Consider the following 20,919-nt stretch of genomic DNA (forward strand, 5'->3'; position numbering starts at 1 on the left):
GAGTAACGTGTTGTCGGCACGTTACGCGATCGTTGACACACGTCGACACACGTTACTTGTACGTTACTCATAAGTCGAAACACATCAATGTAATGGTTAGCGTCAGTGTTCCAGACTCCCTGGTTTTATTTTTTTTCCCCTTCGGTATGACGGTGATGTTAAAACTTCGATTTCTAGTGCGGTTATAATATAATTAATAGGCTGCCGCTCAACGATTTACATCATAACCGCACTAGAAATCGAAGTGTTAACATCACCGTCATACCGAAGGGAAAAACAAACCAGGGAGTCTGGAACACTGACTCTAACCAATACCTTGACGTGTTTCGACTTATGAGTAACGTACAAGTAACGTGTGTCGACGTGTGTCAACGATCGCGTAATGTGCCTCCAACTTATGCCAGCGTATGTGGAACGTGTGTCATACGCCGATTACGTCGAGAAATTTTCAACATGCTGAAAATTTCTCAACGTACTCGGCGTATGACGACGTATGCCAGCGTACTACGACGTATGCCAGCGTGCTCTTAACGTATACAAAACTTACCCATAACGTATTCGACGTGTGCCAGCTTGGTTCGGCAAATTTTTCATACGTCGACGCTAAAACGTCAAGGTGTGACAGCAGCTTCACACTTCGATGTCTAGTGCAGTTATGTTTTGAATCGTCGAGCCGCAGCCTATTAATAGCCTACGCCACGTGATCGTCGGCAATACGCTGCCGCGCTATGCATAAGTTAGACTATCGTTGGGCATAGGTTGTGAACGCCGACAACACGCTCAGCATTCGTTGGTATAAGTTATCGATATGTGATTGAAACGTTCTGTGTACGTTACTAATACGTTATACATACGTCCAACACGTTATTATACGCCCAAAACTTTTAAAAAACATCAATAGTTCAGCGTACGCCAGCGTTTTACATACATTTTGAGACCTTGCCATACGCTGGCTAAAACGTCAATGTGTGACAGGGCCCTAAGATAGGTCTCCCATCATTCCCACGAGAAACGACTGAACCTTCAACCGGCGAGGTTTGATGCACTCCTGACTCGGCCCGAGGAATTTGCAAAGAAAACGATTTCTCTAAAGAAACGCCATGTGCTCACAGCTCCCTGGCCAAATTTATTTGTTTCTTCCCCACGATGTCGTGATACCTGAACTACCTGATGATACGTGAACTGCACTTTGCTGTTAGTGGATTGGCCTACCTCGTTCTGTAGAAGGTGGGGGGGGGGTTGTGAATTGTGCACATTATGATGTAAGCATGACACTTGATGTGAGCATGACACCTGTCTCAAAAGGTGCGTGGTTTTGGGCTCACGAGGCTGGACTAAGAGGACCATTCCTTCACAGAAAAATGAAGACAATGGTGATCCCAATGAAACGATGGTGGAGTTGACTGGGATTGGGAACGCTTCTTCACACGAAAATGGAGAAAGTAGTGATCATGATGATGGAGTGGTGAACATGGACGTTGTTCAAACATCAGACGCAGGTATGACGTTTTAAATACTTTACTTTTGCCCAGGTATCGAGCTTGTGGATAGATGGGCAGACAGCATGGAGGAAATGGTGGGAGGACAACGAACGGGATGATCCACGGCACAAGGAGGGGAAAATGGACTTGATGGGTCTCACTGGGTTTCGTTGAACTCAGTTGTATAAATGGCAGACAGCTTGAGGGGAAGATGAGGAACAGACTTGAAATACTGGAGGGAAGAGGTCGAGACAACTGATTCAGGAAGGTAGTTCCACAGGTGAGAAAAGTGGGGCATAAGGGAATAGAGGTGGGCATTTGATGAAATGGTGGGAGGTGGATAGAGGTGGACGGGAGAAACAAGAAGTAGAGAAGCTGAGGTGGTGCTGTCAGCCTGCATTGTAGAAGTTTAACAAGGAGGGAGTTACTGGAAGAATAAGTACATTCTGGAGTTGCTGGGGAGAATCAGAGGACGGAGAGAGAGTGAGAGAGAGAGAGAGAGAGAGAGTTGGGAGCAATGTTGGAGGATAAAACAGATCACTGACCTGCCTGCGATGTGAGAGAAATAGGCCTTCTGTTTCGGCCTTGTCACGGGACATTCCATTGAATGTGAGTTTTAGATTCCAGAGAGAGAGAAAGAGAAAGATATGTGGATGTGATGCTGGAGTGCCAGCCCGTAGGGGAGAGTGGTGCTCCATTGAGCAACGGAGAAAGACCTTGTTGGCTGTGGGTAGTTCTGATTTATGGGAGAAACTTTGTGCCAGAAACCTTCTCATCACATTACCTGTCGTCCATTAGGGTTTTGCGAACTTGCACTGTGCTGTCTAGCCTTGGTTCAAATCCTGACCCAGCTGTGAACTACCATCCTGGTGTTTCTCACGAAGGACGAGGTATCGATGTTTACTGCTGTCCCTCAGATGGACCATGACCGGAGGACCCGCAAGCTGGCACTGGTGGTTGGTGGACGTTAACCATTTGACAGTATTCTGTGAAGAGTAAGTGAGTTATCACCAGAACACTGAACCAATTACAAATTCCTCCCTGGACCGAGGGTACCGAGTGTTTAGGTCTTCTCGAACACTCCTTGACACCAACTTTCACGACTTGCTCTCGAGAGCGTGGTTGTTGTCTGGTTTAGCATCTCCCACATCATAAACAAATTAAACCTGGACGACACTCAGTAGACTGCACAAAATGACCGCTCGGCCGACTGAACCTGTGGTCCAAAGATACCTGCAAGAGAGACGTGAAGGCTTTTGACGTTGATCAGTGCGATCCTGAGACAGCTGCGTTGGACGGAGACCGGCGGACGCACAGGCAATGAGAATCCAAAAAGACGAGCAAACAAAAATAGCGGTCTCAGCTCGAAGATAAGAGAAAATTTAGGAAGCAGCATGGCCACGACTTCCGGTTCCAATTTCCGGTTCCTGTAACACCTGCAGCAGAGTACGTCACTCGAGGACTGGGATGCTGATAAGCCCCTCTTATGAGATGCAGAAAGCCCAAAACAGTTACACGTGCGCACGACCGTTGTCCGACACAGACCCGTGAGTTGTATCATTGTCGATGTCGGATTTTTAAAATTCACTTTACTCTCCTGCATGTGGTGATGGGGGGCTGAAAGCCGAGAATGCAGGTCACGGAACAACTCCAGGAGAAAGTGAGGAGGGGAACGGTGGCAAGGCCGCTGGCGGGAAAGATAAGAATGAAACAGACGGAGGAGGGGATGAAAAGCCTTCCTCATCCACCCTGTCACTCGAGTACCTCGATGAGATCACCAAGGTGGAGTCGAAGCTGACATGTACCCATCAAGTTCAAGGTAATTGATAATCAGGTGCACGTGCGGTGGATACGCCTTGTGTACTGCACTGGATGTTGGATTATGAAATACAATTCTTCCAAATCTCTCGTTCATTCATTCATCCTCTCCTCTCAAACCATGTTTTGCTTTCTCTTTCCTCCCTCGTTTGTCCTCAACATCATCCTGAACCAATTTGTACTCCTCACCACTCTCGTCCCATTGATCCCCATCAGGTGAAACTCCTGCGGCCGATTCGGGAGAGCTTGAACAAGATCTCGGACAACTTGATCACAAAGACAATATCATACAGGTTTGGACATTCCATTTTCCTTGACTCGTTCTTTTCCTCCTCAAATTTAACAGCACTCGATGGCCAATTCCTGAAAAAATACACAGTGTACGGAATGGCCAAACGACCATTCCTCTTGGCCAACGGCCTCACCTGGAAGGCCCACGAAACTAAATTGCACAAACGTCCCACATGGCCTTTAACATCCGACACACGTGACTTCGATGAAATTTGACTCCAACCTTCATGACCCGTGATGTACCAAAGTTTATCAACCGCATCAAAATCTGCGCTCATGAAGGGGGTCGATGGATGGGTTTTGGACCCCCCAAAATAGGTATTTGCTCTCTTCTTGGAAACTACACTCACAATTTCGATGAAACTTGACTCCAACCTTCATCACCCGTGACGTACCAAAGTTTGTTCAGGACATCAAAAAGTTCAGGGTCGAAGGAGGTCTGCGGGGAGTTTGAATGACTGTTGCTCGTGATCCAGGTGAGGTTTTCACTTTGTCATCCTGGAGTATTTTGTGTAGATTCGTGACAATTTTTTTTTAAATTAAATTCAGGCTGTGACACAACAAAATGTGACAAAAGTCGAGGGGTGTGAATCCTTTCTGAAGTCACTGTAATTAGCCCTTCCATTGTCGTGCCAAACCCGCCACGTCCAGGCCTCGCAGACGCTGTCCAAGAACATAAACGATCGATTCCTTAGGATAAAACACCAAATAAATAGAACAAAGGGGATGGCGGTTTCAGAAACAAACATTAGGAGAGGTTGGACATCTCTAAAATAATAAATGTCAGTTTGTCAGTGTGTCTCCTCCATAACTCCAAAACCATGAAACTGAGCAGCCTGAAACTTTGCATGCATACGAAGGGAACTCCAAGGGAGTGAATGAGTGAAAACTGAGTGTTTGGGTAAATTTAAACACCTCCACCACACTCTCCCTTGCTTGGATCTGAATTCGCCATGTTTTTTGGCCTGCTCAACAATACCTTGACTTGGAACAGGCCGCTTTTTTTTTTTTCTTTCCTCACTCATATTCTCGAATGCCTGATCATCATGCCTACGTATCGCTGGATACGTTGCAATGCTAATAAACGCCCGGAGACGCCAGAGTTCGTGACTTTATTTCATTTCCGCACATGTCATAACCTCGAGAATCTCTTAAACTCAGCCAAGTTTCAAAATTTAAACCTCTTTATTGACTTCAGCAGCAGTCCTGACTGATAAAAATGTTCATTTGTCTAATTCAGACTCTTTTTTTTGACATTCCGGGCGTCTCCGGGTGCACGGTGTTGAAGATGACCGATCGGCGATCGCTAATCACTTACCAAGCTTGCCGTTCTTTATCAACCGTTTCAATGGGGTGTTTGCTTGAGTGTGAAGCCACTTTGGTGAGTGCTCTACAAGCTGCTTGGTTCTTCGAAGGGACATCAGAACGAACGGGGTGCAAAGGGGGAGGGGGGGGGCATTGAGGACAGGGAAGTGGGGTGGTGGGGGGAGGGGTTACAGCACTCGATGCACGGGTAAATTTGTCTTCCTTTCCTTCTTCTCGCCAAAAATGGAGGGGCCTGTCAAGGGGGGGGGGAGTAATGACCAGAGAGAGCCGGGATATATTGATGTTTGTGACATAAATTGTTACGTTTCGGTGTTTGTGGATTTATTTTAATAATTGTAACCATTATGACGTCACTCTCCCCCTCCCCAATTCTGTTTTCTTATCAGAATGCTCATCATCGTTTAGCCGGACTACATTACAGCAGGAGAGTGAAACGAACCAAGCTTGCATGTCTGTTCAACCACAAAAACCGACCAACAACTGTGATCCCAGACAAGATGGCAACTTGGTAACAACACTTGGAAGCACTGGGATATTCTTTGGCCTTCCTGGGACATAACATGGAAAGCCTTAAGTGTTGACATTCTGAAAATTAATGTGAAATGTTCGAATTGTTTACCTTCTTCGTTATACACCTTTGGGCCTACGGAACTGTTCAACCACAAAAACCGACCAACAACTGTGATCCCAGACAAGATGGCAACTTGGTAGCAACACTTGGAAGCACTGGGATATTCTTTGGCCTTACTGGGACATAACATGGAAAGCCTTAAGCGTTGACATTCTGAAAATTAATGTGAAATGTTCGAATTGTTTACCTTCTTCGTTATACACCTTTGGGCCTACGGAAGACCTTTTCTTCTTCGTCTTCCATCAACACCATGGACAGTTTTTTTTCTTGGTTGTTCTGTAGTTCGATTTTTAACCGTTTCATTGGTTCTTTGTTGTTGTTTTTGCGGTGATTTTGAGGTGGAGGGGGAAAGACCTTTTTAGACACAAGATGTACAAACTGTCGTCCTGGAAACCCTCCACAGACCACTTTAAGACCATAGTCATTTGCGATGCGAATTCTCACACCCACCTGTCTCTCACCTGTTACCTGTTTTACTGAAATGACTTTGCCTTTGCCTGACTCTGTGAAATTGAGTTTTTTTTCCAAAATAAAGCCTGTGTGGTGTGTTTTATTTATCAGTTCTCAAGATTTATTGGATGATGGAACAACAGGGGAGACGGAAGGGGGGAGTGGGGTTGAAGGTCAGCGGATGGGGTGGGGAGGAAGGAGGAGAAGGAGGTGCAGGTGCACCACAGCACGCCCAGAAAAATGACGGCTCAAAGAGTGGACCTGAATTGGGATTTAGATTTCCAGGTATATCGGCTCATGGATGGAAGAGCAGAACGACAGGGAGAAACGGATGACGGACAAAATGGTGAAAAGGGAAAGCAATGGGACAACAACACATGGATCATCCACAGCACCCGAGGGTGGGTCGGAAGGTGTGGAAGAAAAATAATTATATTCATGTATTCTCAATGATAATTGTTGCTGTCACTTCATAAATTTAATTTTTGTACGATCGTCAAATTGGCTGTCAGTGATGTTTCCCTTTTCCCGACAGTCTTTTGTCCCACAAATTGATAAAATGAATATGTCACGATGAAAAAAAGGTCTTGGTCGCTCGGCCCGTTACATCATCGAGCTCTCCAGGAGGGACACCATTTACACCTTGACACCATGACGTGGCCATCTCTGGGCCAGCTGCGTCGCGAACTGTGCCTGTCTGCGTTAGCTGCGTCAAATTTGAGCTCATAATCAACAGTGCTCTTGACATTGACGTCACAAAGGGGCGTGACGTCACAGAGCGATGGAAACTTCATCACCATTACTCCGACAGTGTCGGGGGAAGAGTGAATCCCTTCATTGTGTTCTATTGATTGTGAATTTCATGTTCTCATGTTATTTCCCACTGTGTCTCTATCCGTTAACCGTAGTCTAGTCCATGAATTTAGTGACTGTATATGACGTAACATGTGGTCAGTTTATTTCAGCTTTGACAAATGTTTAACATTTAGACAATGTTTAATTACAATAAGACAATGATTTGAGCAGAGCCGGATTTAAGTTTAACATTCCCCAGGATATTCGAGTAGTAGAGGTAATAAGAGACATCATAAGAACTTTAACTTTATAACTGCTGGCAGTGATGACCGGGAACCAAGACGTCCCGCTTTGATGCAACCCTGCTCTGATCGGACACCTGAGGAAAAGGAGGAGGAGGAGATTGGGACCATACTCTGTGCATCACATTGATGCTGCCAAGGAAGTCTCCTGGGCTATTGGGCACAATCCTGGACAGGTCACCACTCTGACACATAATACTCGAATGGCACAATCATCCCAGCAATCTGGTTGGTACTCATTTTGCCAACCTCATAAGGATGACAGGCTTAATCAACCTCACCTGGTATTAATTCAATGGAAAAAGCAGGATTTGAACTCAGGACCGAAGGATCCCAATCCCACCACCCTATCCATTCAGCCAACACCAAGCATTGACCCGAACCAATGACGTTTTTCATTATTATTCAATTGAATTTAGAATGTGACAAGTCTGAAGACGACGATGGTTCACGAGCGGTATTTGACGATGTAGATTGTTTCAGAAGTCAAGAATGAGACAATGTGATAATGTTTGACCAAGTTATGAAAATGATCGACATGATGTGGTACGAGTGACAGGTTATTTGCTGCAAAATGTCGAAAACCCGGTTTCGTTCAACAACTTTAAAAATTTGACCTTTGCATAACCTTTAAAGGTCACAAAACAATGTTGTGGACATTAAAATAAGGAAACAGTATACGTGCTATAGCTTAATGGAGTTAGTTCGTCAAAGAAGGTCGAAAACCCGGTTCGATTCCCACAAGTTTGAAAATTTGACTTTTGTGAACTTTAAAGGTCAAAGGTCAAGGATTATGACCTTTGGTGCAAAACTTCCTCTGGAACATTCCAGGAACAATATAACGTCATATCGGCTATATGGCATTTCGCACTCCTCGGATTATCCAAACTTTGATGAAATCAGCGTAAAAACAAACTTGAAGGGGGCGCCACGGGCAAGGTGTTCGAGATAGAGCAAAATGCTTTCACGACTTTAGGTGGGGAATGACCTCAAGATTATGCATAAAAAATATTGTCATCCTAGCTCTCAAAGTTTGGGCGGTCGTATGATTTTTATGTCAAAATTCGCAATTTTCTAAGTTCGTGACCTTGACCTTGGTATGATAAGGTCATGCAACTTATCAAACAAATGAAAAATCGAGCTCCGTGGGGCTATGCAGGTGCCATTGGGCAAACCAAATACCGAAACCCTTGCCAGATTCGACAAACCCGTCGGAGAATAAAATTTTTTATGTCAAAATTCGCAATTTTCTTAGTTCATTACCTTGTGACCTTGACCTTGGGACGAAAATGAAAAATCGAGCTCCGTGGGGGCAGGTGCCATTGGGCTAACGAAATACCGAAACCCCTGTCATATTCAACAAACCCCTCGGAGAAGATGCAAATTGAAATCGGCTACCCCCTAAAAACACATGTTTTTTGGGCGTGGCTCCGCCCATAATTGGCGCACCACGCCCATTCTCAGGAAAACACAACAAATTCATGATATAAACCTCCCACCAAAATTTTATCAGGATCGGATCAAAACCCACGGAGCTATGCTCAGGACAGACAGACAGACAGACAAGCCGGTAGGCGGACATGGGTAGTCGACTACCCAATAGAACCTGACGCGATGGGCCCGTTCGATGGGGAATGACCTGAGGATCAAGCACAAGAAAATTAATGATTCAAGCTTCAAGGGTTAATGCTGCAGATTGTTTTTTCTTTAAAATACCCCCACATTTAGAGGTTTTTCGGCCGTTGCTCGGGCTCCATAGCAACGGTTCTTTCTCACACATAACTAGGACATACCATGAACCTACCATACCAGTTTCATGTATATCTGACTCACAGTTTCTGAGATATAACGAACTTCGTTTTTTTTATTGTTTTCGACCAGGGTTCATTCAAAGTCTATCTTCTCCGACAGTTTTCAGAGGATCCGGCTGGAAAATTTTGACAATATGGCTGAATATACTTACTGCTCACAGTCGCTCGTGGCCCGATTTTTGATTTTCGAAAAAATAAATTTTTTATGATTTTTCAAAAATTTCAGTCCCGTTGCTAGGCAACGGTGGTGTCCATAGCAACGGTTCTCATTTTCACACAACTTGGTCATGGTATGAACCCACCAACCAAGTTTCATCGAAATCGCCATTGTATTAACGGAGCACTGGATCGAACAGAGGGACAGACAAACATATCGACGGAAAAAGTGATAATAAGGTGAGAACAAATTTCAAAAAAAAAATTTTTTTTTCGACTGGATCGACTACCCAACAAACATATCGACGGAAATACTGATAAGGGTAGAACAAATTTCAAATTTTATTTTTTTGAAAAATTTTTTTTTTTTCGACGAGATCGACTTCCCAACAGACAGACAAACATATCGACGGAAATACTGATAAGGGTGGAACAAATTCCCCCCCCCCCCAAATTTTTTTTTTCGACGAGATCGACTACCCAACAAACATATCGACGGAAATACTGATAAAAAGGGTAGAACGAATTTCAAAATATTTTTTTTTGAAAAAATTTTTTTTTCGACTGGATCGACTACCCAACATATCGATGGAAATACTGATAATAAGGGTAGAAAGAAAAAAAAATGTCAAAAATTTTTTTTGAGATTTTTTTTTCTTGACTAGATCGACTACCCAACAGACAGACAGACAGACACACAACAATAACGAATATAGTGGTCACTTATTTTTTTCGTGAAAATATTTTTTCGTGAACCAATAAAAAAATTAAATTCATATCAAATCGGTTCAGTCCTCCATTGGTATAATCAGAAGGAATCCAAACAAGCAAAAAGCAAAGATGAAGTCATCAGGAGGAACCTGGATAGGATTTGCATTTCAGCTGCTACTCCTCTACCCTCATACCCATCCAGGCACAGCCAAGTGAACCTCATTCAAAAAAAAAAAGTCAAAAGCAACGCAGATCAAAAAATCAAATAATTCTGGCTGCCAGATCATGTGTCCGATCAAGTTGAAATTTAACTTGTATTCACCATCAGCACTAGTTCATAATTGTGAAGTTTTACGTCGATTGATTAAGCGGTTCTAGAGAAAACATTATTGAATATTTTTCTTCAATCCAATATGGCTGCCAAACCATGTGACCTATCAGTTATTCCTTAACAAACTTGTGCACCCATGGCTTGGGGAACATTTGTGTGAAGTTTCCACTCGATCTGTCCAGCCGTTCTGGAGAAGATTTTTCGAGGTCACCAGCAAGGGGTACCCGGTGTTGCCGGGCAACGTCGGGTCACTCTTCCCACCCCACCCCTTCCCCTACTTACTCCCACCCCACCCCTTGGCTGAAATAATGACACGATAGATGTTTATCCTCATCGCCATGTCATGAATGTGGGTGTGTGTTCAGTTCACCAAGTTTCTTGTGGAGCGCTTGCCAAGTGGCTTAAGCACTCAAGCAAGCACTCCATGAGAAACTGTTGATAAGGAACGGCTGGCTTGGTAAGCGCGACCGAGCTGCTTGGTAACAACACACCATTGGACATCTCAACAGCACACAGTACATGAGTATTTTCGTTGTGATGAATCCGTACCTTGTTCAGACCCACACATCCACCCACAGACACAAACTCACCTTTATATATGAGATGAGGCGACAGTGAGACACTTCGCACAAAACTGCCATGTTTGCTTAATATCTCCTCCTCTTGTCTAATCTATTGTTCTTCTTCTCCCTCTCACAGTAATCAGCAAATTAACTTTCTATCCTCCATCCTCTATCATATCATTTTTCCATGAGTTTTAGGATGTTATAAAAGGTTCCAATTAGTAGTGCATTCCTGCTGTTGTCGACGTCGCTGCGTGATGACGTCTTGTGTCGTGAAGTCTTTTTTCATACCTCTCATGGAAGCAAACACGGGGTGTTTTTGCTTCTAACAGTCATTGTGAATTCTGGTAAAAGTACTAGGATGAGGGATTGAATATCACCATTTTCATTCCTCTACATAATGTGAGAATTAATGAACCTAATTGGGCGGTGTATGTGTATCAGACAGCTGTTGTCATCGCTGTGGACGAAACTTGCATTTCATTGTTTGAATTGTCATCAAAATGTTACTTCCCCCCCCCCTCAAAATGGAGTCTTCATTTAACGATAGAAGATGCGTTGTTCAGTCCACAAATGTACACGAATAGACCCGACCCCGCACGGTCGAATTATTGGCGATCCCGATCCAATGAGGGACCCGTGGCCCTCGTAGTTATCCGGAGAGTCACAACCTCAATTCCGGGGAGCTCGGCGGGAGACGACCCTTCTGCTCCAACTAGCGGTCGTTCATCGCCGCCGACCCCAGCACCACAACAAATTGGTGATCAGGAGTGCGATACGGCCCCTCCGCCTCCATCGAGAAATTCACGGGATTCGGATCAGGGGTGTGTGGAGCAACCCCCGCCCCCCCCGTTCCCTCCAAAGTGAGAGCAAGTGAAATTTATTCTCAAATACGCACCATGGCGAGCCAAGACGAGCTGGCTCAGGTGGGTGTAAATATGTTGGAGGAATCCATGGTCCAGGACAATACCGTGCAGGACACCCCCATTAGGCCTGTCCTTATTTTATTTGTTTCGGAAATTTCAAGGGGCAAACCCAAATTTCGGTTGAAATTTATGAGAAAAAATATATATAAAAAAAACATGAACCCGAAAATTTTTTTTAGGGGTTGCTATCGTCCATCGAAATTTGAAAAAAAGAAATTCATTTTATATTCTTCTTTTTAGCCGCGTCTCGCGTAGCGAGCTCTGAGAGAGCTCCGCGTTGTTGTTGTTGTTCTGGTGAAGACAAAACCTCGAGGACTCGGCTCTTTTATATACAGGATCCGGATCTCCTTAAATACTAAACAGCTGTACACATCCTCGCATTGACGGTGCCTTTTGAGAGCGTCTATCATCAACTTTTAAATATATTCGGACATTTGCTTTTAAGTTTCGAAAAGTTCACGTTACGATTTAAACATTATTCCATTTAATGTGTAGTTATTTCGTAAATACACGATTTTCTCGTCATGAACAGGAGCCTCCATGACGGGTCTCGCTATTGGCTCCATCAAGGCACGTGACGAAATATCGGAAGTTGTTGTTGTTATTGCCTTTAGGAAGCGGCTCTTGGACACATTTGTCCTTGTTTTTGAATCTTATGCCAAAATGACATTAACATGTAATGTATGATGTTTTCTGGTGCATTGGAATCTGAAATACTGCAGAAAAATATTGTTGAACTTGGCAAGATTTTTCCAGTCTGTCTCAGTGAAACTTGAAAAGCCTAAAAAAAAATCAAGATTTAATGTATTTTTCGCGTTTTTCGAACTCCGCAGTTTGCAGACGGGGTCTTTGAACAGACGGGACAAGAGCTATAGTTCACTTGTTCAAAGTTGATTTCTTACATTCCAGGAATCGTTTTCGGTGATCAGTTTCCGCTTGTTATCGGTCCTGCTTTGGCTCCTCATCGGACGTAATAATGTTACGAATTTGGAACCCATGAGCACTCAACATTCAGGTCCCAGAGATCAGTTATATCGGTAAGTAAGTGTTTGTGGTCAGGGTCCCGTCCCTTTGTTTAATGGGTGATTAAATGTTCGTGCGCTGCGGAGTTATTTTGGATGACGTGGGTATTTAGGAATATTGAAATTGGCAATTGACCCTAACCCCCGCGGTTGACCTATTGGCGATCTTGGTCCGATAAGGGACCCATCGGCTCCGGAGTTATCTGGGGTGACGACCTATAAATTCCGGGTGTTCGGTGGAGCTGACTCCACTGCACCCCCGCGCGGTCGTGCTCGCCACCGAGACCTGGCCCCACAACAATAAGACTGTTGTACTCAGTAGCCAGGGTGACACCACTCTCTGCACAGTCATTCACAACTTTCAGCTTGCTGACGACAGAACGGATCTGGACGAAACTATCTTCAGTTTCCCATTGATCTGGGTCTTTGTGCAGAATGTCAGAGTTCAAATGCAGGACATCAAAAAAACTTCTGCTTCTCGGAGATGAGAAATCTTCCAGTTTTCAACGCATGATATCTTTCTTGTGAACAACAGATCTTTTCGGTGCTTTATCATCGTCATCGTCTTATTCTTTTAGAGTTTGAGATATTTTTATTTTTGTCTCAATTGACACGTTTCGGTCAAATGGACATTCACAGGAGGAAATGTGAGGAAATGAGAGGTGAGCGGGAGGGAATGCGAGGGGAGTGGGAAGGAATGTTGGGGGAGTGGGAGGGAATGCGAGGGGAGTGGGAGGGAATGTTGGGGGAGTGGGAGGGAATCTTGGGGGAGTGGGAGGGAATGTTGGGGGAGTGGGAGGGTATGTTGGGGGAGTGCGAGGAATGTTGGGGGAGTGGGAGGGAATGTTGGGGGTGTGGGAGGGAATGTTGGGGGAGTGGGAGGGTATGTTGGGGGAGTGGGAGGGAATGCGAGGGGAGTGGGAGGAATGTTGGGGGAGTGGGAGGGAATGTTGGGGGTGTGGGAGGGAATGTGAGGGGAGTGGGAGGGAATGCGAGCGGAGTGGGAGGGAATACTAGGGGAGTGGGAGGGAATGTCAGTGGAGCAGAGGGAATGCGAGGGGAGTGGGAGAGAATGTCAACGGAGCAGGAGGGGAGTGGGGGAATGTTGGGGGAGTGGGAGTGGGAGGGAATGTCAGCGGAGTGGGAGGGAATGTTGAGGGAGTGGGAGGGAATGTCAGTGGAGTGGGAGGGAATGTTGGGGGAGTGGGAGGGAATGTTGGGGGAGTGGGAGGGAATGTTGGGGGAGTGGGAGGGAATGCGAGGGGAGTGGGAGGAAATGTTGGGGGAGCGGGAGGGAATGCGAGGCGAGTGGGAGGGAATGTTGGGGGAGTGGGAGGGAATGTTGGGGGAGTGGGAGGAAATGTTGGGGGAGTGGGAGGGAATGCGAGGGGAGTTTGAGGGAATGTGAGGGGAGTGGGAGGGAATGTGAGGTGTGCGGGAGGGAATGCGAGGTAAGTGGGATGGAATGTTGGGGGAGTGGGAGGGAATGTTGGGGGAGTGGGAGAGAATGTTGGGGAGTGGGAGGGAATGCCAGGGGAGTGGGGGGATGTTGGGGGAGTGGGAGGGAATGTTGGGGGTGTGGGATGGAATGTGAGGGGAGTGGGAGGGAATGTGAGGGGAGTGGGAGGGAATGTCAGTAGAGCAGGAGGGAATGCGAGGGGAGTGGGAGGGAATGTTGGTGGAGTGGGAGTGGGAGGGAATGTTGGGGGAGTGGGAGGGAATGTGAGGGGAGTGGGAGGAAATGTTGGGGGAGTGGGAGGGAATGTTGGGGGAGTGGGAGGGAATGTGAGGGGAGTGGGAGGAAATGTTGGGGGAGTGCGAGGGAATGTTGGGGGAGTGGGAGGGAATGCGAGGGGAGTGGGAGGGAATGTGAGGGGAGTGGGAGGGAATGTGAGGTGAGCGGGAGGGAATGCGAGGGAAGTGGGATGAAATGTTGGGGGAGTGGGAGGGAATGTTGGGAGAGTGGGAGAGAATGTTGGGGAGTGGGATGGAATGCCAGGGGAGGGGGGGGATGTTGGGGGAGTGGGAGGGAATGTTGGGGGTGTGGGATGGAATGTGAGGGGAGTGGGAGGGAATGCGAGGGGAGTGGGAGGGAATGTCAGTAGAGCATGAGGGAATGCGAGGGGAGTGGGAGGGAATGTTGGTGGAGTGGGAGTGGGAGGAAATGTCAGCGGAGCAGGAGGGAATGCGACGAAAGTGGGAGGGAATGTTGGGGGAGTGGGAGGGAATGTCAGCGGAGTGGGAGGGAATGTCAGCGGAGCGGGAGGGAATGTGACGAAAGTGGGAGGGAATGTGAGGGGAGTGGGAGGGAATGTTTGGCAAGTGGGAGGTAATGTTGGGGGAATGCGAGGGAATGTCAGCGGAGCGGGAGGGAATGTCAGCAGAGCAGGAGGGAATGTGACGAAAGTGGGAGGGAATGTCAGGGGAGTTGGAGGGAATGACAGCGGAGTGGGAGGGAATGCCAGCAGAGCGGGAGGGAATTCGAGGGGTGAGAATGAGAGGGTGACGTGGGAGGGGTGGATTGTCCCCATTTATGAGTGAAGGGGTTTCAGTCATCTTTCACCCCTCGTCTGATCCATATGAAGAAATATCTTCATCACAAAAGTCCAACAAAGGAAGAACAAATATTTAATCTGGTGTTGGGTGCAGCACAGGCATGTTGGGCCGAATGACCTGATCCTGTGTCTGAGTACCTTGTTTGTTATTTTTCTCACGTGATGAATTCCCTCAATTGCCCTTTTCTCTTAAATGATTTATTAAAGTGACGGTGAACGTCACAAGGACATCTTCAACACTGGACGTAAATAAACGTCACAATTAACACATTTCAGTTCTCGTGTTGAATCCGGAGAGGAAGGTGTGTGTGTAGATCCGGTCTCGGACCCCAACAGTGAATCGTGATTGATTGGTCATTTGGTCCATCATCCTGGTGCACATCTATACATCGCTCGACGTCCTCCTCCTGTATAAACAAGGTGATACACCTCATCCTTCCTCTCAAAGACATCGCATCGTTTGCTTTGCATAGGTTTGTGTGAATAATTCACCATTAAGCACCGAGTGGTGTTTTATATCCCAGTTCACTCTGTGGAAACACTCACGCGTTGTTTTCACCACTCGGTTCCACGAGAGGGAATCAGGAGAGGAAGCGAGGATGACGTTCCGTGACGTCACTGCCGAACTCGCTGACGATCAGTTACGTTCGTCAAAGCCGATTCGTCACACGGTGTGTGGATTCAGTTGTCTTCACGACGAGTTCCCCCCTCCCCCCCACCACTCCACCACAACGAATCTACTGTTACTGTGGTTGAGGGACGGAACACTTCCTTTCAGAGACCATTTTATCTTCTTTGGAGGGAAAATCGTGGCCGGGCCTGAGGCATGACGAGATGATGAACGGCAGTTTAAACCCCGGGGTGGACCCGTCTCTCGACCGTTGTGTCCTGAAGAGTGAGGATGAAGACCATTCGCTCGTATTCCCACCACTCGGAGCTCTGCGTCACATCTCCAACGGACCACGTGGGTCACCGGACGTCACCATGGTGAAGTACGAGTAGCCGCCCGTGTCACAGCACGAGGGTCGAAACCCGGGACAGACGGTCTCGGTGCCCCCACCAAGAGCACTGGTACCCAGTCTGATCCCATCCCACCCAGTGAGTGAACCACCATCTTGGACCGAGGCTGCAATCTTCACGACATGCTCCGGAGGGGGTCAGTACCTGGGTACAGCGGTTACCGGTCTTCCACCTTCGAGAACAGTGCTGGATGTGGTGACCGGGGCACACGTAGTTCATCCTGATGGACACGGTCCCGAGCAACGCCACGCGGACACCTCAGTGGAGATGTCGGACGATCCACACAGCAGTTCCCAAGGGCGGACAGGAGGGCCGAAGACTGCTCTCGTAACATCATTGTCCGATATCGCGTTGTTCGACCTTCATTCGGGGCACGACCCGGTCCTGCAGCCTGGGTCCGTGGTGGCGTTCGATGCTGCGAGAAGTACCGGTGCGGATTACGATGAGCCCGGGATGTTGGTGGAGTCCCCTACCGACTCGGGGGTCGTGCCTTACTTGGGGCCGTGCTGGCCCCTCCTGCCGCCAGTCCCAATACAACCAGGATCTCCCCCACCATGTACTCCGGTGACCGGCGGTGGTGGATGCGTCGGAGGTCCACTGAGTTGCACCAACTGTCAAGAGTTCCTGGAGGAGGACCTGTCCTTGGGTGCGTGTGAGACCATCAAGATGCAGGACATGAACGAAGAGGTATTGTTCTCTCTGAGCGAACAGGAGTGTCCCCGAGTCACGATGGTCGATACCATAACCATTGTGGGGAAAGAAAAGGAAAAGGAGCACAGAGGTGAGATATTATACAGAATAAACAAGGGTACAGAGGATATATATATATATATATATATATATATATATATATATATATATATATATATATATATATATATATATATATATATATATATATATATATAATTAATAAACAAAGATGCAGGTGAGATATAATAAATAATAAACAAGGGTTCAGGAGAGAGAAAATACAGAAGGGCACAGGTGAGATATAGTAAATAATAAACAAGGGTACAGGTGAGATATAATAAACAACGGCACAGGTGAGATATAAATAATAAACAAGAAAACAGGTAAGATATGATAAATAATAAACAAGGGTACAGGTGAGATATAGTAAATAACAAACAAGGATGCAGGTGAGATATCAATAATAAACAAGGAAACAGGTGAGATAATAAACAAGGGTACAGGTGAGATATAATAAATAATAAACAAGGGTACAGGTGAGATATAATAAATAATAAACAAGGGTACAGGTGAGATATAATAAATAATAAACAAGGGTACAGGTGAGATATAATAAATAATAAACAAGGGTACAGGTGAGATATAGTAAATAATAAACAAGGGAACAGGTGAGATATAGTAAATAATAAACAAGGATACAGTTGAGATATATAAACAAGGGTACAGGTGAGATATAATAAATAATAAACAAGGGTACAGGTGAGATATAGTAAATAATAAACAAGGATACAGTTGAGATATAATAAACAAGGATACAGGTGAGATATAATAAACAAGGGTACAGGTGAGATAAAATAAATAATAAACAAGGGTACAGGTGACATAAATAATTAACAACGACACAGGTGAGATGTAATAAATAATAAACAAGGATACAGGTGAGATATAATAAATAATAAACAAGGGTACAGGCGAGATATAATAAATAATAAACAAGGATACAGGTGAGATATAATAAATAATAAACAAGGATACAGGTGAGATATAATAAATAATAAACAAGGATACAGGTGAGATATAATAAATAATAAACAAGGATACAGGTGAGATATAATAAATAATAAACAAGGATACAGGTGAGATATAATAAATAATAAACAAGGATACAGGTGAGATATAATAAATAATGTGTTTTATTGTGTTTGTGTGTTTTCGTGTGTATGTGTGTGTGTTAGTATGTGTGTGTTCGTGTGTGTGTTGGTGTGTGTTAGGGTTCGTGTGTGTGTTTGTGTGTATGTATGTGTGTGTGTTTGTGTGTGTTTGTGTATGTGTGTGTTAGTGTGTGTGTTTGTGTGTGTGTGTTTGTGTATGTGTGTTTGTGTGTGTGTTTGTGTGTGTGTGTTTGTGTATGTGTGTTTGTGTGTGTTAGGATTAGTGTGTGTGTTTTTGTGTGTGTGTGTGTTAGTGTGTGTGTGTTTGTTAGGGTTAGTGTGTGTGTGTGTGTATAGGTGTGTGTTAGTGTGTTTGTTGGTGTGTGTGTGTGTATGTGTTAGTGTGTGTGTTTGTGTGTGTTAGGGTTAGTGTGTGTGTATTAGTTTGTGTGTTAGTGTGTGTGTATGTGTGTTTGAGTTTGTGTTTGTATGTGTTAGTGTGTGTTTTTTAGTGTGTGTGTTTGTGTGTGTTAGTGTGTGTGTGTGTGTTAGTATGTGTGTGTTAGTGTGTGTATGAGTTTGTGTTTGTACGTGTTAGTGTGTGTGTGTTAGTGTGTTTGTGTGTGTTAGTGTGTGTGTGTATGTGTGTGTGTGTGTTAGTTTCTATATGTGTTAGTGTGTGTATGTGTTAGTGTGTGATAGTGTGTGTGTGTGTGTGTTAGTGTGTGTATGTGTTGGTGTGTGTGTTAGTGTGTGTGTGTTAGTGTGTGTATGTGTGTGTGTTAGTGTGTATGTGTTAGTGTGTGTATATGGTAGTGTGTGTTAGTGTGTGTATGTGTGTTAGTGTGTGTGTGTTAGTGTGTGTGTGTGTGTGTGTTTGTGTGTGTTAGTGTGTGTGTGTATTTGTGTGTGTTAGTGTGTGTCTGTGTGTTAGTGTGTTAGTGTTTGTGTGTGTGTATGTGTGTGTGTGTGTGTGTTAGTGTGTGTGTGTTAGTGTGTGTGTGTTAGTGTGTGTGTGTTAGTGTGTGTTAGTGTGTGTGTTAGTGTGTTTATGTGTTAGTGTGTTTGTGTGTGTGTGTGTGTGTGTGTGTGTGTGTGTGTGTGTGTGTGTGTGTGTGTGTGTGTGTGTTAGTGTAGACATATGAGGTTTCAGAATGTGGAATGGAGTCCTCCCAGGGTACACTCAAAGTACCCACCTTCATTCCAGTAAGGGATAATGATAATATTGGACCAATATGTGAAGTATTTTGTTCCCCAAGTTTTGTGCCGAGGGCTCTCTTCAGGATCGTCGCCGAGCCCCGAACAGCTTCCAACTGTAGTTAGTTTGTAGTAATATTCCCAGAGATGATTTTTACTATCTCTGTGAGGTTCTTCATCATCATTCCCATCGGTCCAACTATCACTGATCCAACTTTGGCATTCTTCAGCTTCCAGGGTCTTTTCACTTCATTCTTGAGCTCTTGGTATTTCGTCATTTTCTTGATCTCTGCATTGTTTATTCCAAAATCACTGATATTAACACCTCACTCAGCAATGCCTTCTTCTCTTTTTTACCTCAGTATGATATCTATTTCCATTGCTTTGTTTTCGATGTTCATGCTTGATGGGATTGTTCGGTCGTACATGAGTGGCACTTCCATGTTTTCAGTGTTAACATCTGGTTCATATTCCCACAAATTTTCTGGAACTGGAATATCAAAGTTTTGTAGATGTGCCAGTGGTTAACTTTCCCAACTCTGTTTTGTCCTTGTGTGTACAGCTGTGCTGACATGAGTGTTTTTCTTTTCAGTCATGAAGCATGACATATCATTTGTTCATTGCTAACCCCACCTCCAGCCCCAACCTATTTCTTTTTTTCCTCCTCCCCCCACCTCTCTCTCTCTCTCTCTCTCTCTCTCTCTCTCTCTCTCTCTCTCTGCCCCCTCCTCCCTCCCCTGTCCTCATAAAATGCAGCATTCTCCTCCCACACTTCTGTTTGTCTCTCTCTCTCTCTCTCTCTCTCTCTCTCTCTCTCTCTCTCTCTCTCTCTCTCTCTCTCTCTCTCTCTCTCTCTCTCTCTCTCTCTCTCTCTCTCCCCCCCCTCCCACCCACCCCTTCCCTAACCCCTCTGCAGTGAATAGCAACGTTTGATGAGGTGTCACTCTCCCCACCTCCCCCCCGACTTTCTCGCTCTCCCCTCCCCCTTCTCGCTCCCCCTTCATTTTTTCACGAAGAAGATCATTTCAATCATCATTTCAATTAACGGGAGAACAACAAACGAACTCACACTGGCGAGAAACCGCACAAATGTTCTGTGTGTTCTCAGGATTTCAGTCAATTACGAAACTTGAAATCCCACAATCTGTCCAGTTTCCCCACAATCTGTCCAGCCGTTCTGGAGAAGATTTAGACTCGTTTTGGGTTAAATCTATGATGGCTGCCACACCATGTGACGTATGAGGTCATTTGTGTGAACCTTTTGTTCCTTGTGGATTCGTGCATTCGTCATTCGTGTAAAGTTTCGCCTCGATTTGTTCAGACACTTCAGAGAAGATTTTTGAATTTTTTTTCTTCAACAATATCGATGTCGAATCACGTGACCAAATACGTCATTTTTTCGGTGGACCATTAAATCCGGGAGGGGTTTTGGGGGGGAGTGGGAGGGGGAGAATGCCATTCCTTGTTGCTGGCTCAGATGGTCAGGAGGCAGATAAGGTTTTACAAGGTTTTTTTTACAACGACAGACGAATGTGTGTATTCTGCCCTCTCCTCGTTTTCCCAGCATATATTCATTAAATTCTTTCTCAAAGTACTAAACTAAAGCTAATTGGCATTTTTACCTCATTATAAATTCAATTTACAATTCAGTTTCCACAGTTTCCTCATTTTGTTCATACAGAACAACCC

The 20,919-nt window shown here is 45.3% G+C and overlaps 2 protein-coding genes across 5 annotated transcripts in view; both read left to right on the forward strand.

The window, feature by feature from the left end:
* Positions 1 to 6,104, forward strand: part of LOC147008168 (uncharacterized) — a 14,478-nt gene extending 8,374 nt beyond the window's left edge. The window contains exons 5-9 of one of the 4 annotated variants that reach the window (XM_085865477.1): positions 1,358 to 1,499; positions 3,085 to 3,300; positions 3,516 to 3,592; positions 4,831 to 4,971; positions 5,303 to 6,104. In XM_085865477.1, the coding sequence (XP_085721603.1) occupies positions 1,358 to 1,499; positions 3,085 to 3,300; positions 3,516 to 3,592; positions 4,831 to 4,971; positions 5,303 to 5,428 (702 nt within the window). In that variant the 3' untranslated portion in view covers positions 5,429 to 6,104. The remainder of the gene's footprint in view (positions 1 to 1,357; positions 1,500 to 3,084; positions 3,301 to 3,515; positions 3,593 to 4,830; positions 4,972 to 5,302) is intronic. The other 3 variants (XM_085865480.1, XM_085865478.1, XM_085865481.1) reach the window with 3 other exon arrangements.
* Positions 1 to 20,919, forward strand: part of LOC147008163 (uncharacterized) — a 195,652-nt gene that overhangs the window by 116,602 nt on the left and 58,131 nt on the right. The window contains 1 exon segment of the mRNA XM_085865642.1: positions 16,172 to 16,970. Within this exon segment, the coding sequence (XP_085721768.1) occupies positions 16,172 to 16,970 (799 nt within the window).

Source organism: Eptatretus burgeri, chromosome 21 (assembly GCF_056783735.1).
Source record: "Eptatretus burgeri isolate ZD-2024b chromosome 21, Ebu_testis_v1, whole genome shotgun sequence".
NCBI classification, from domain to species: domain Eukaryota; kingdom Metazoa; phylum Chordata; class Myxini; order Myxiniformes; family Myxinidae; genus Eptatretus; species Eptatretus burgeri.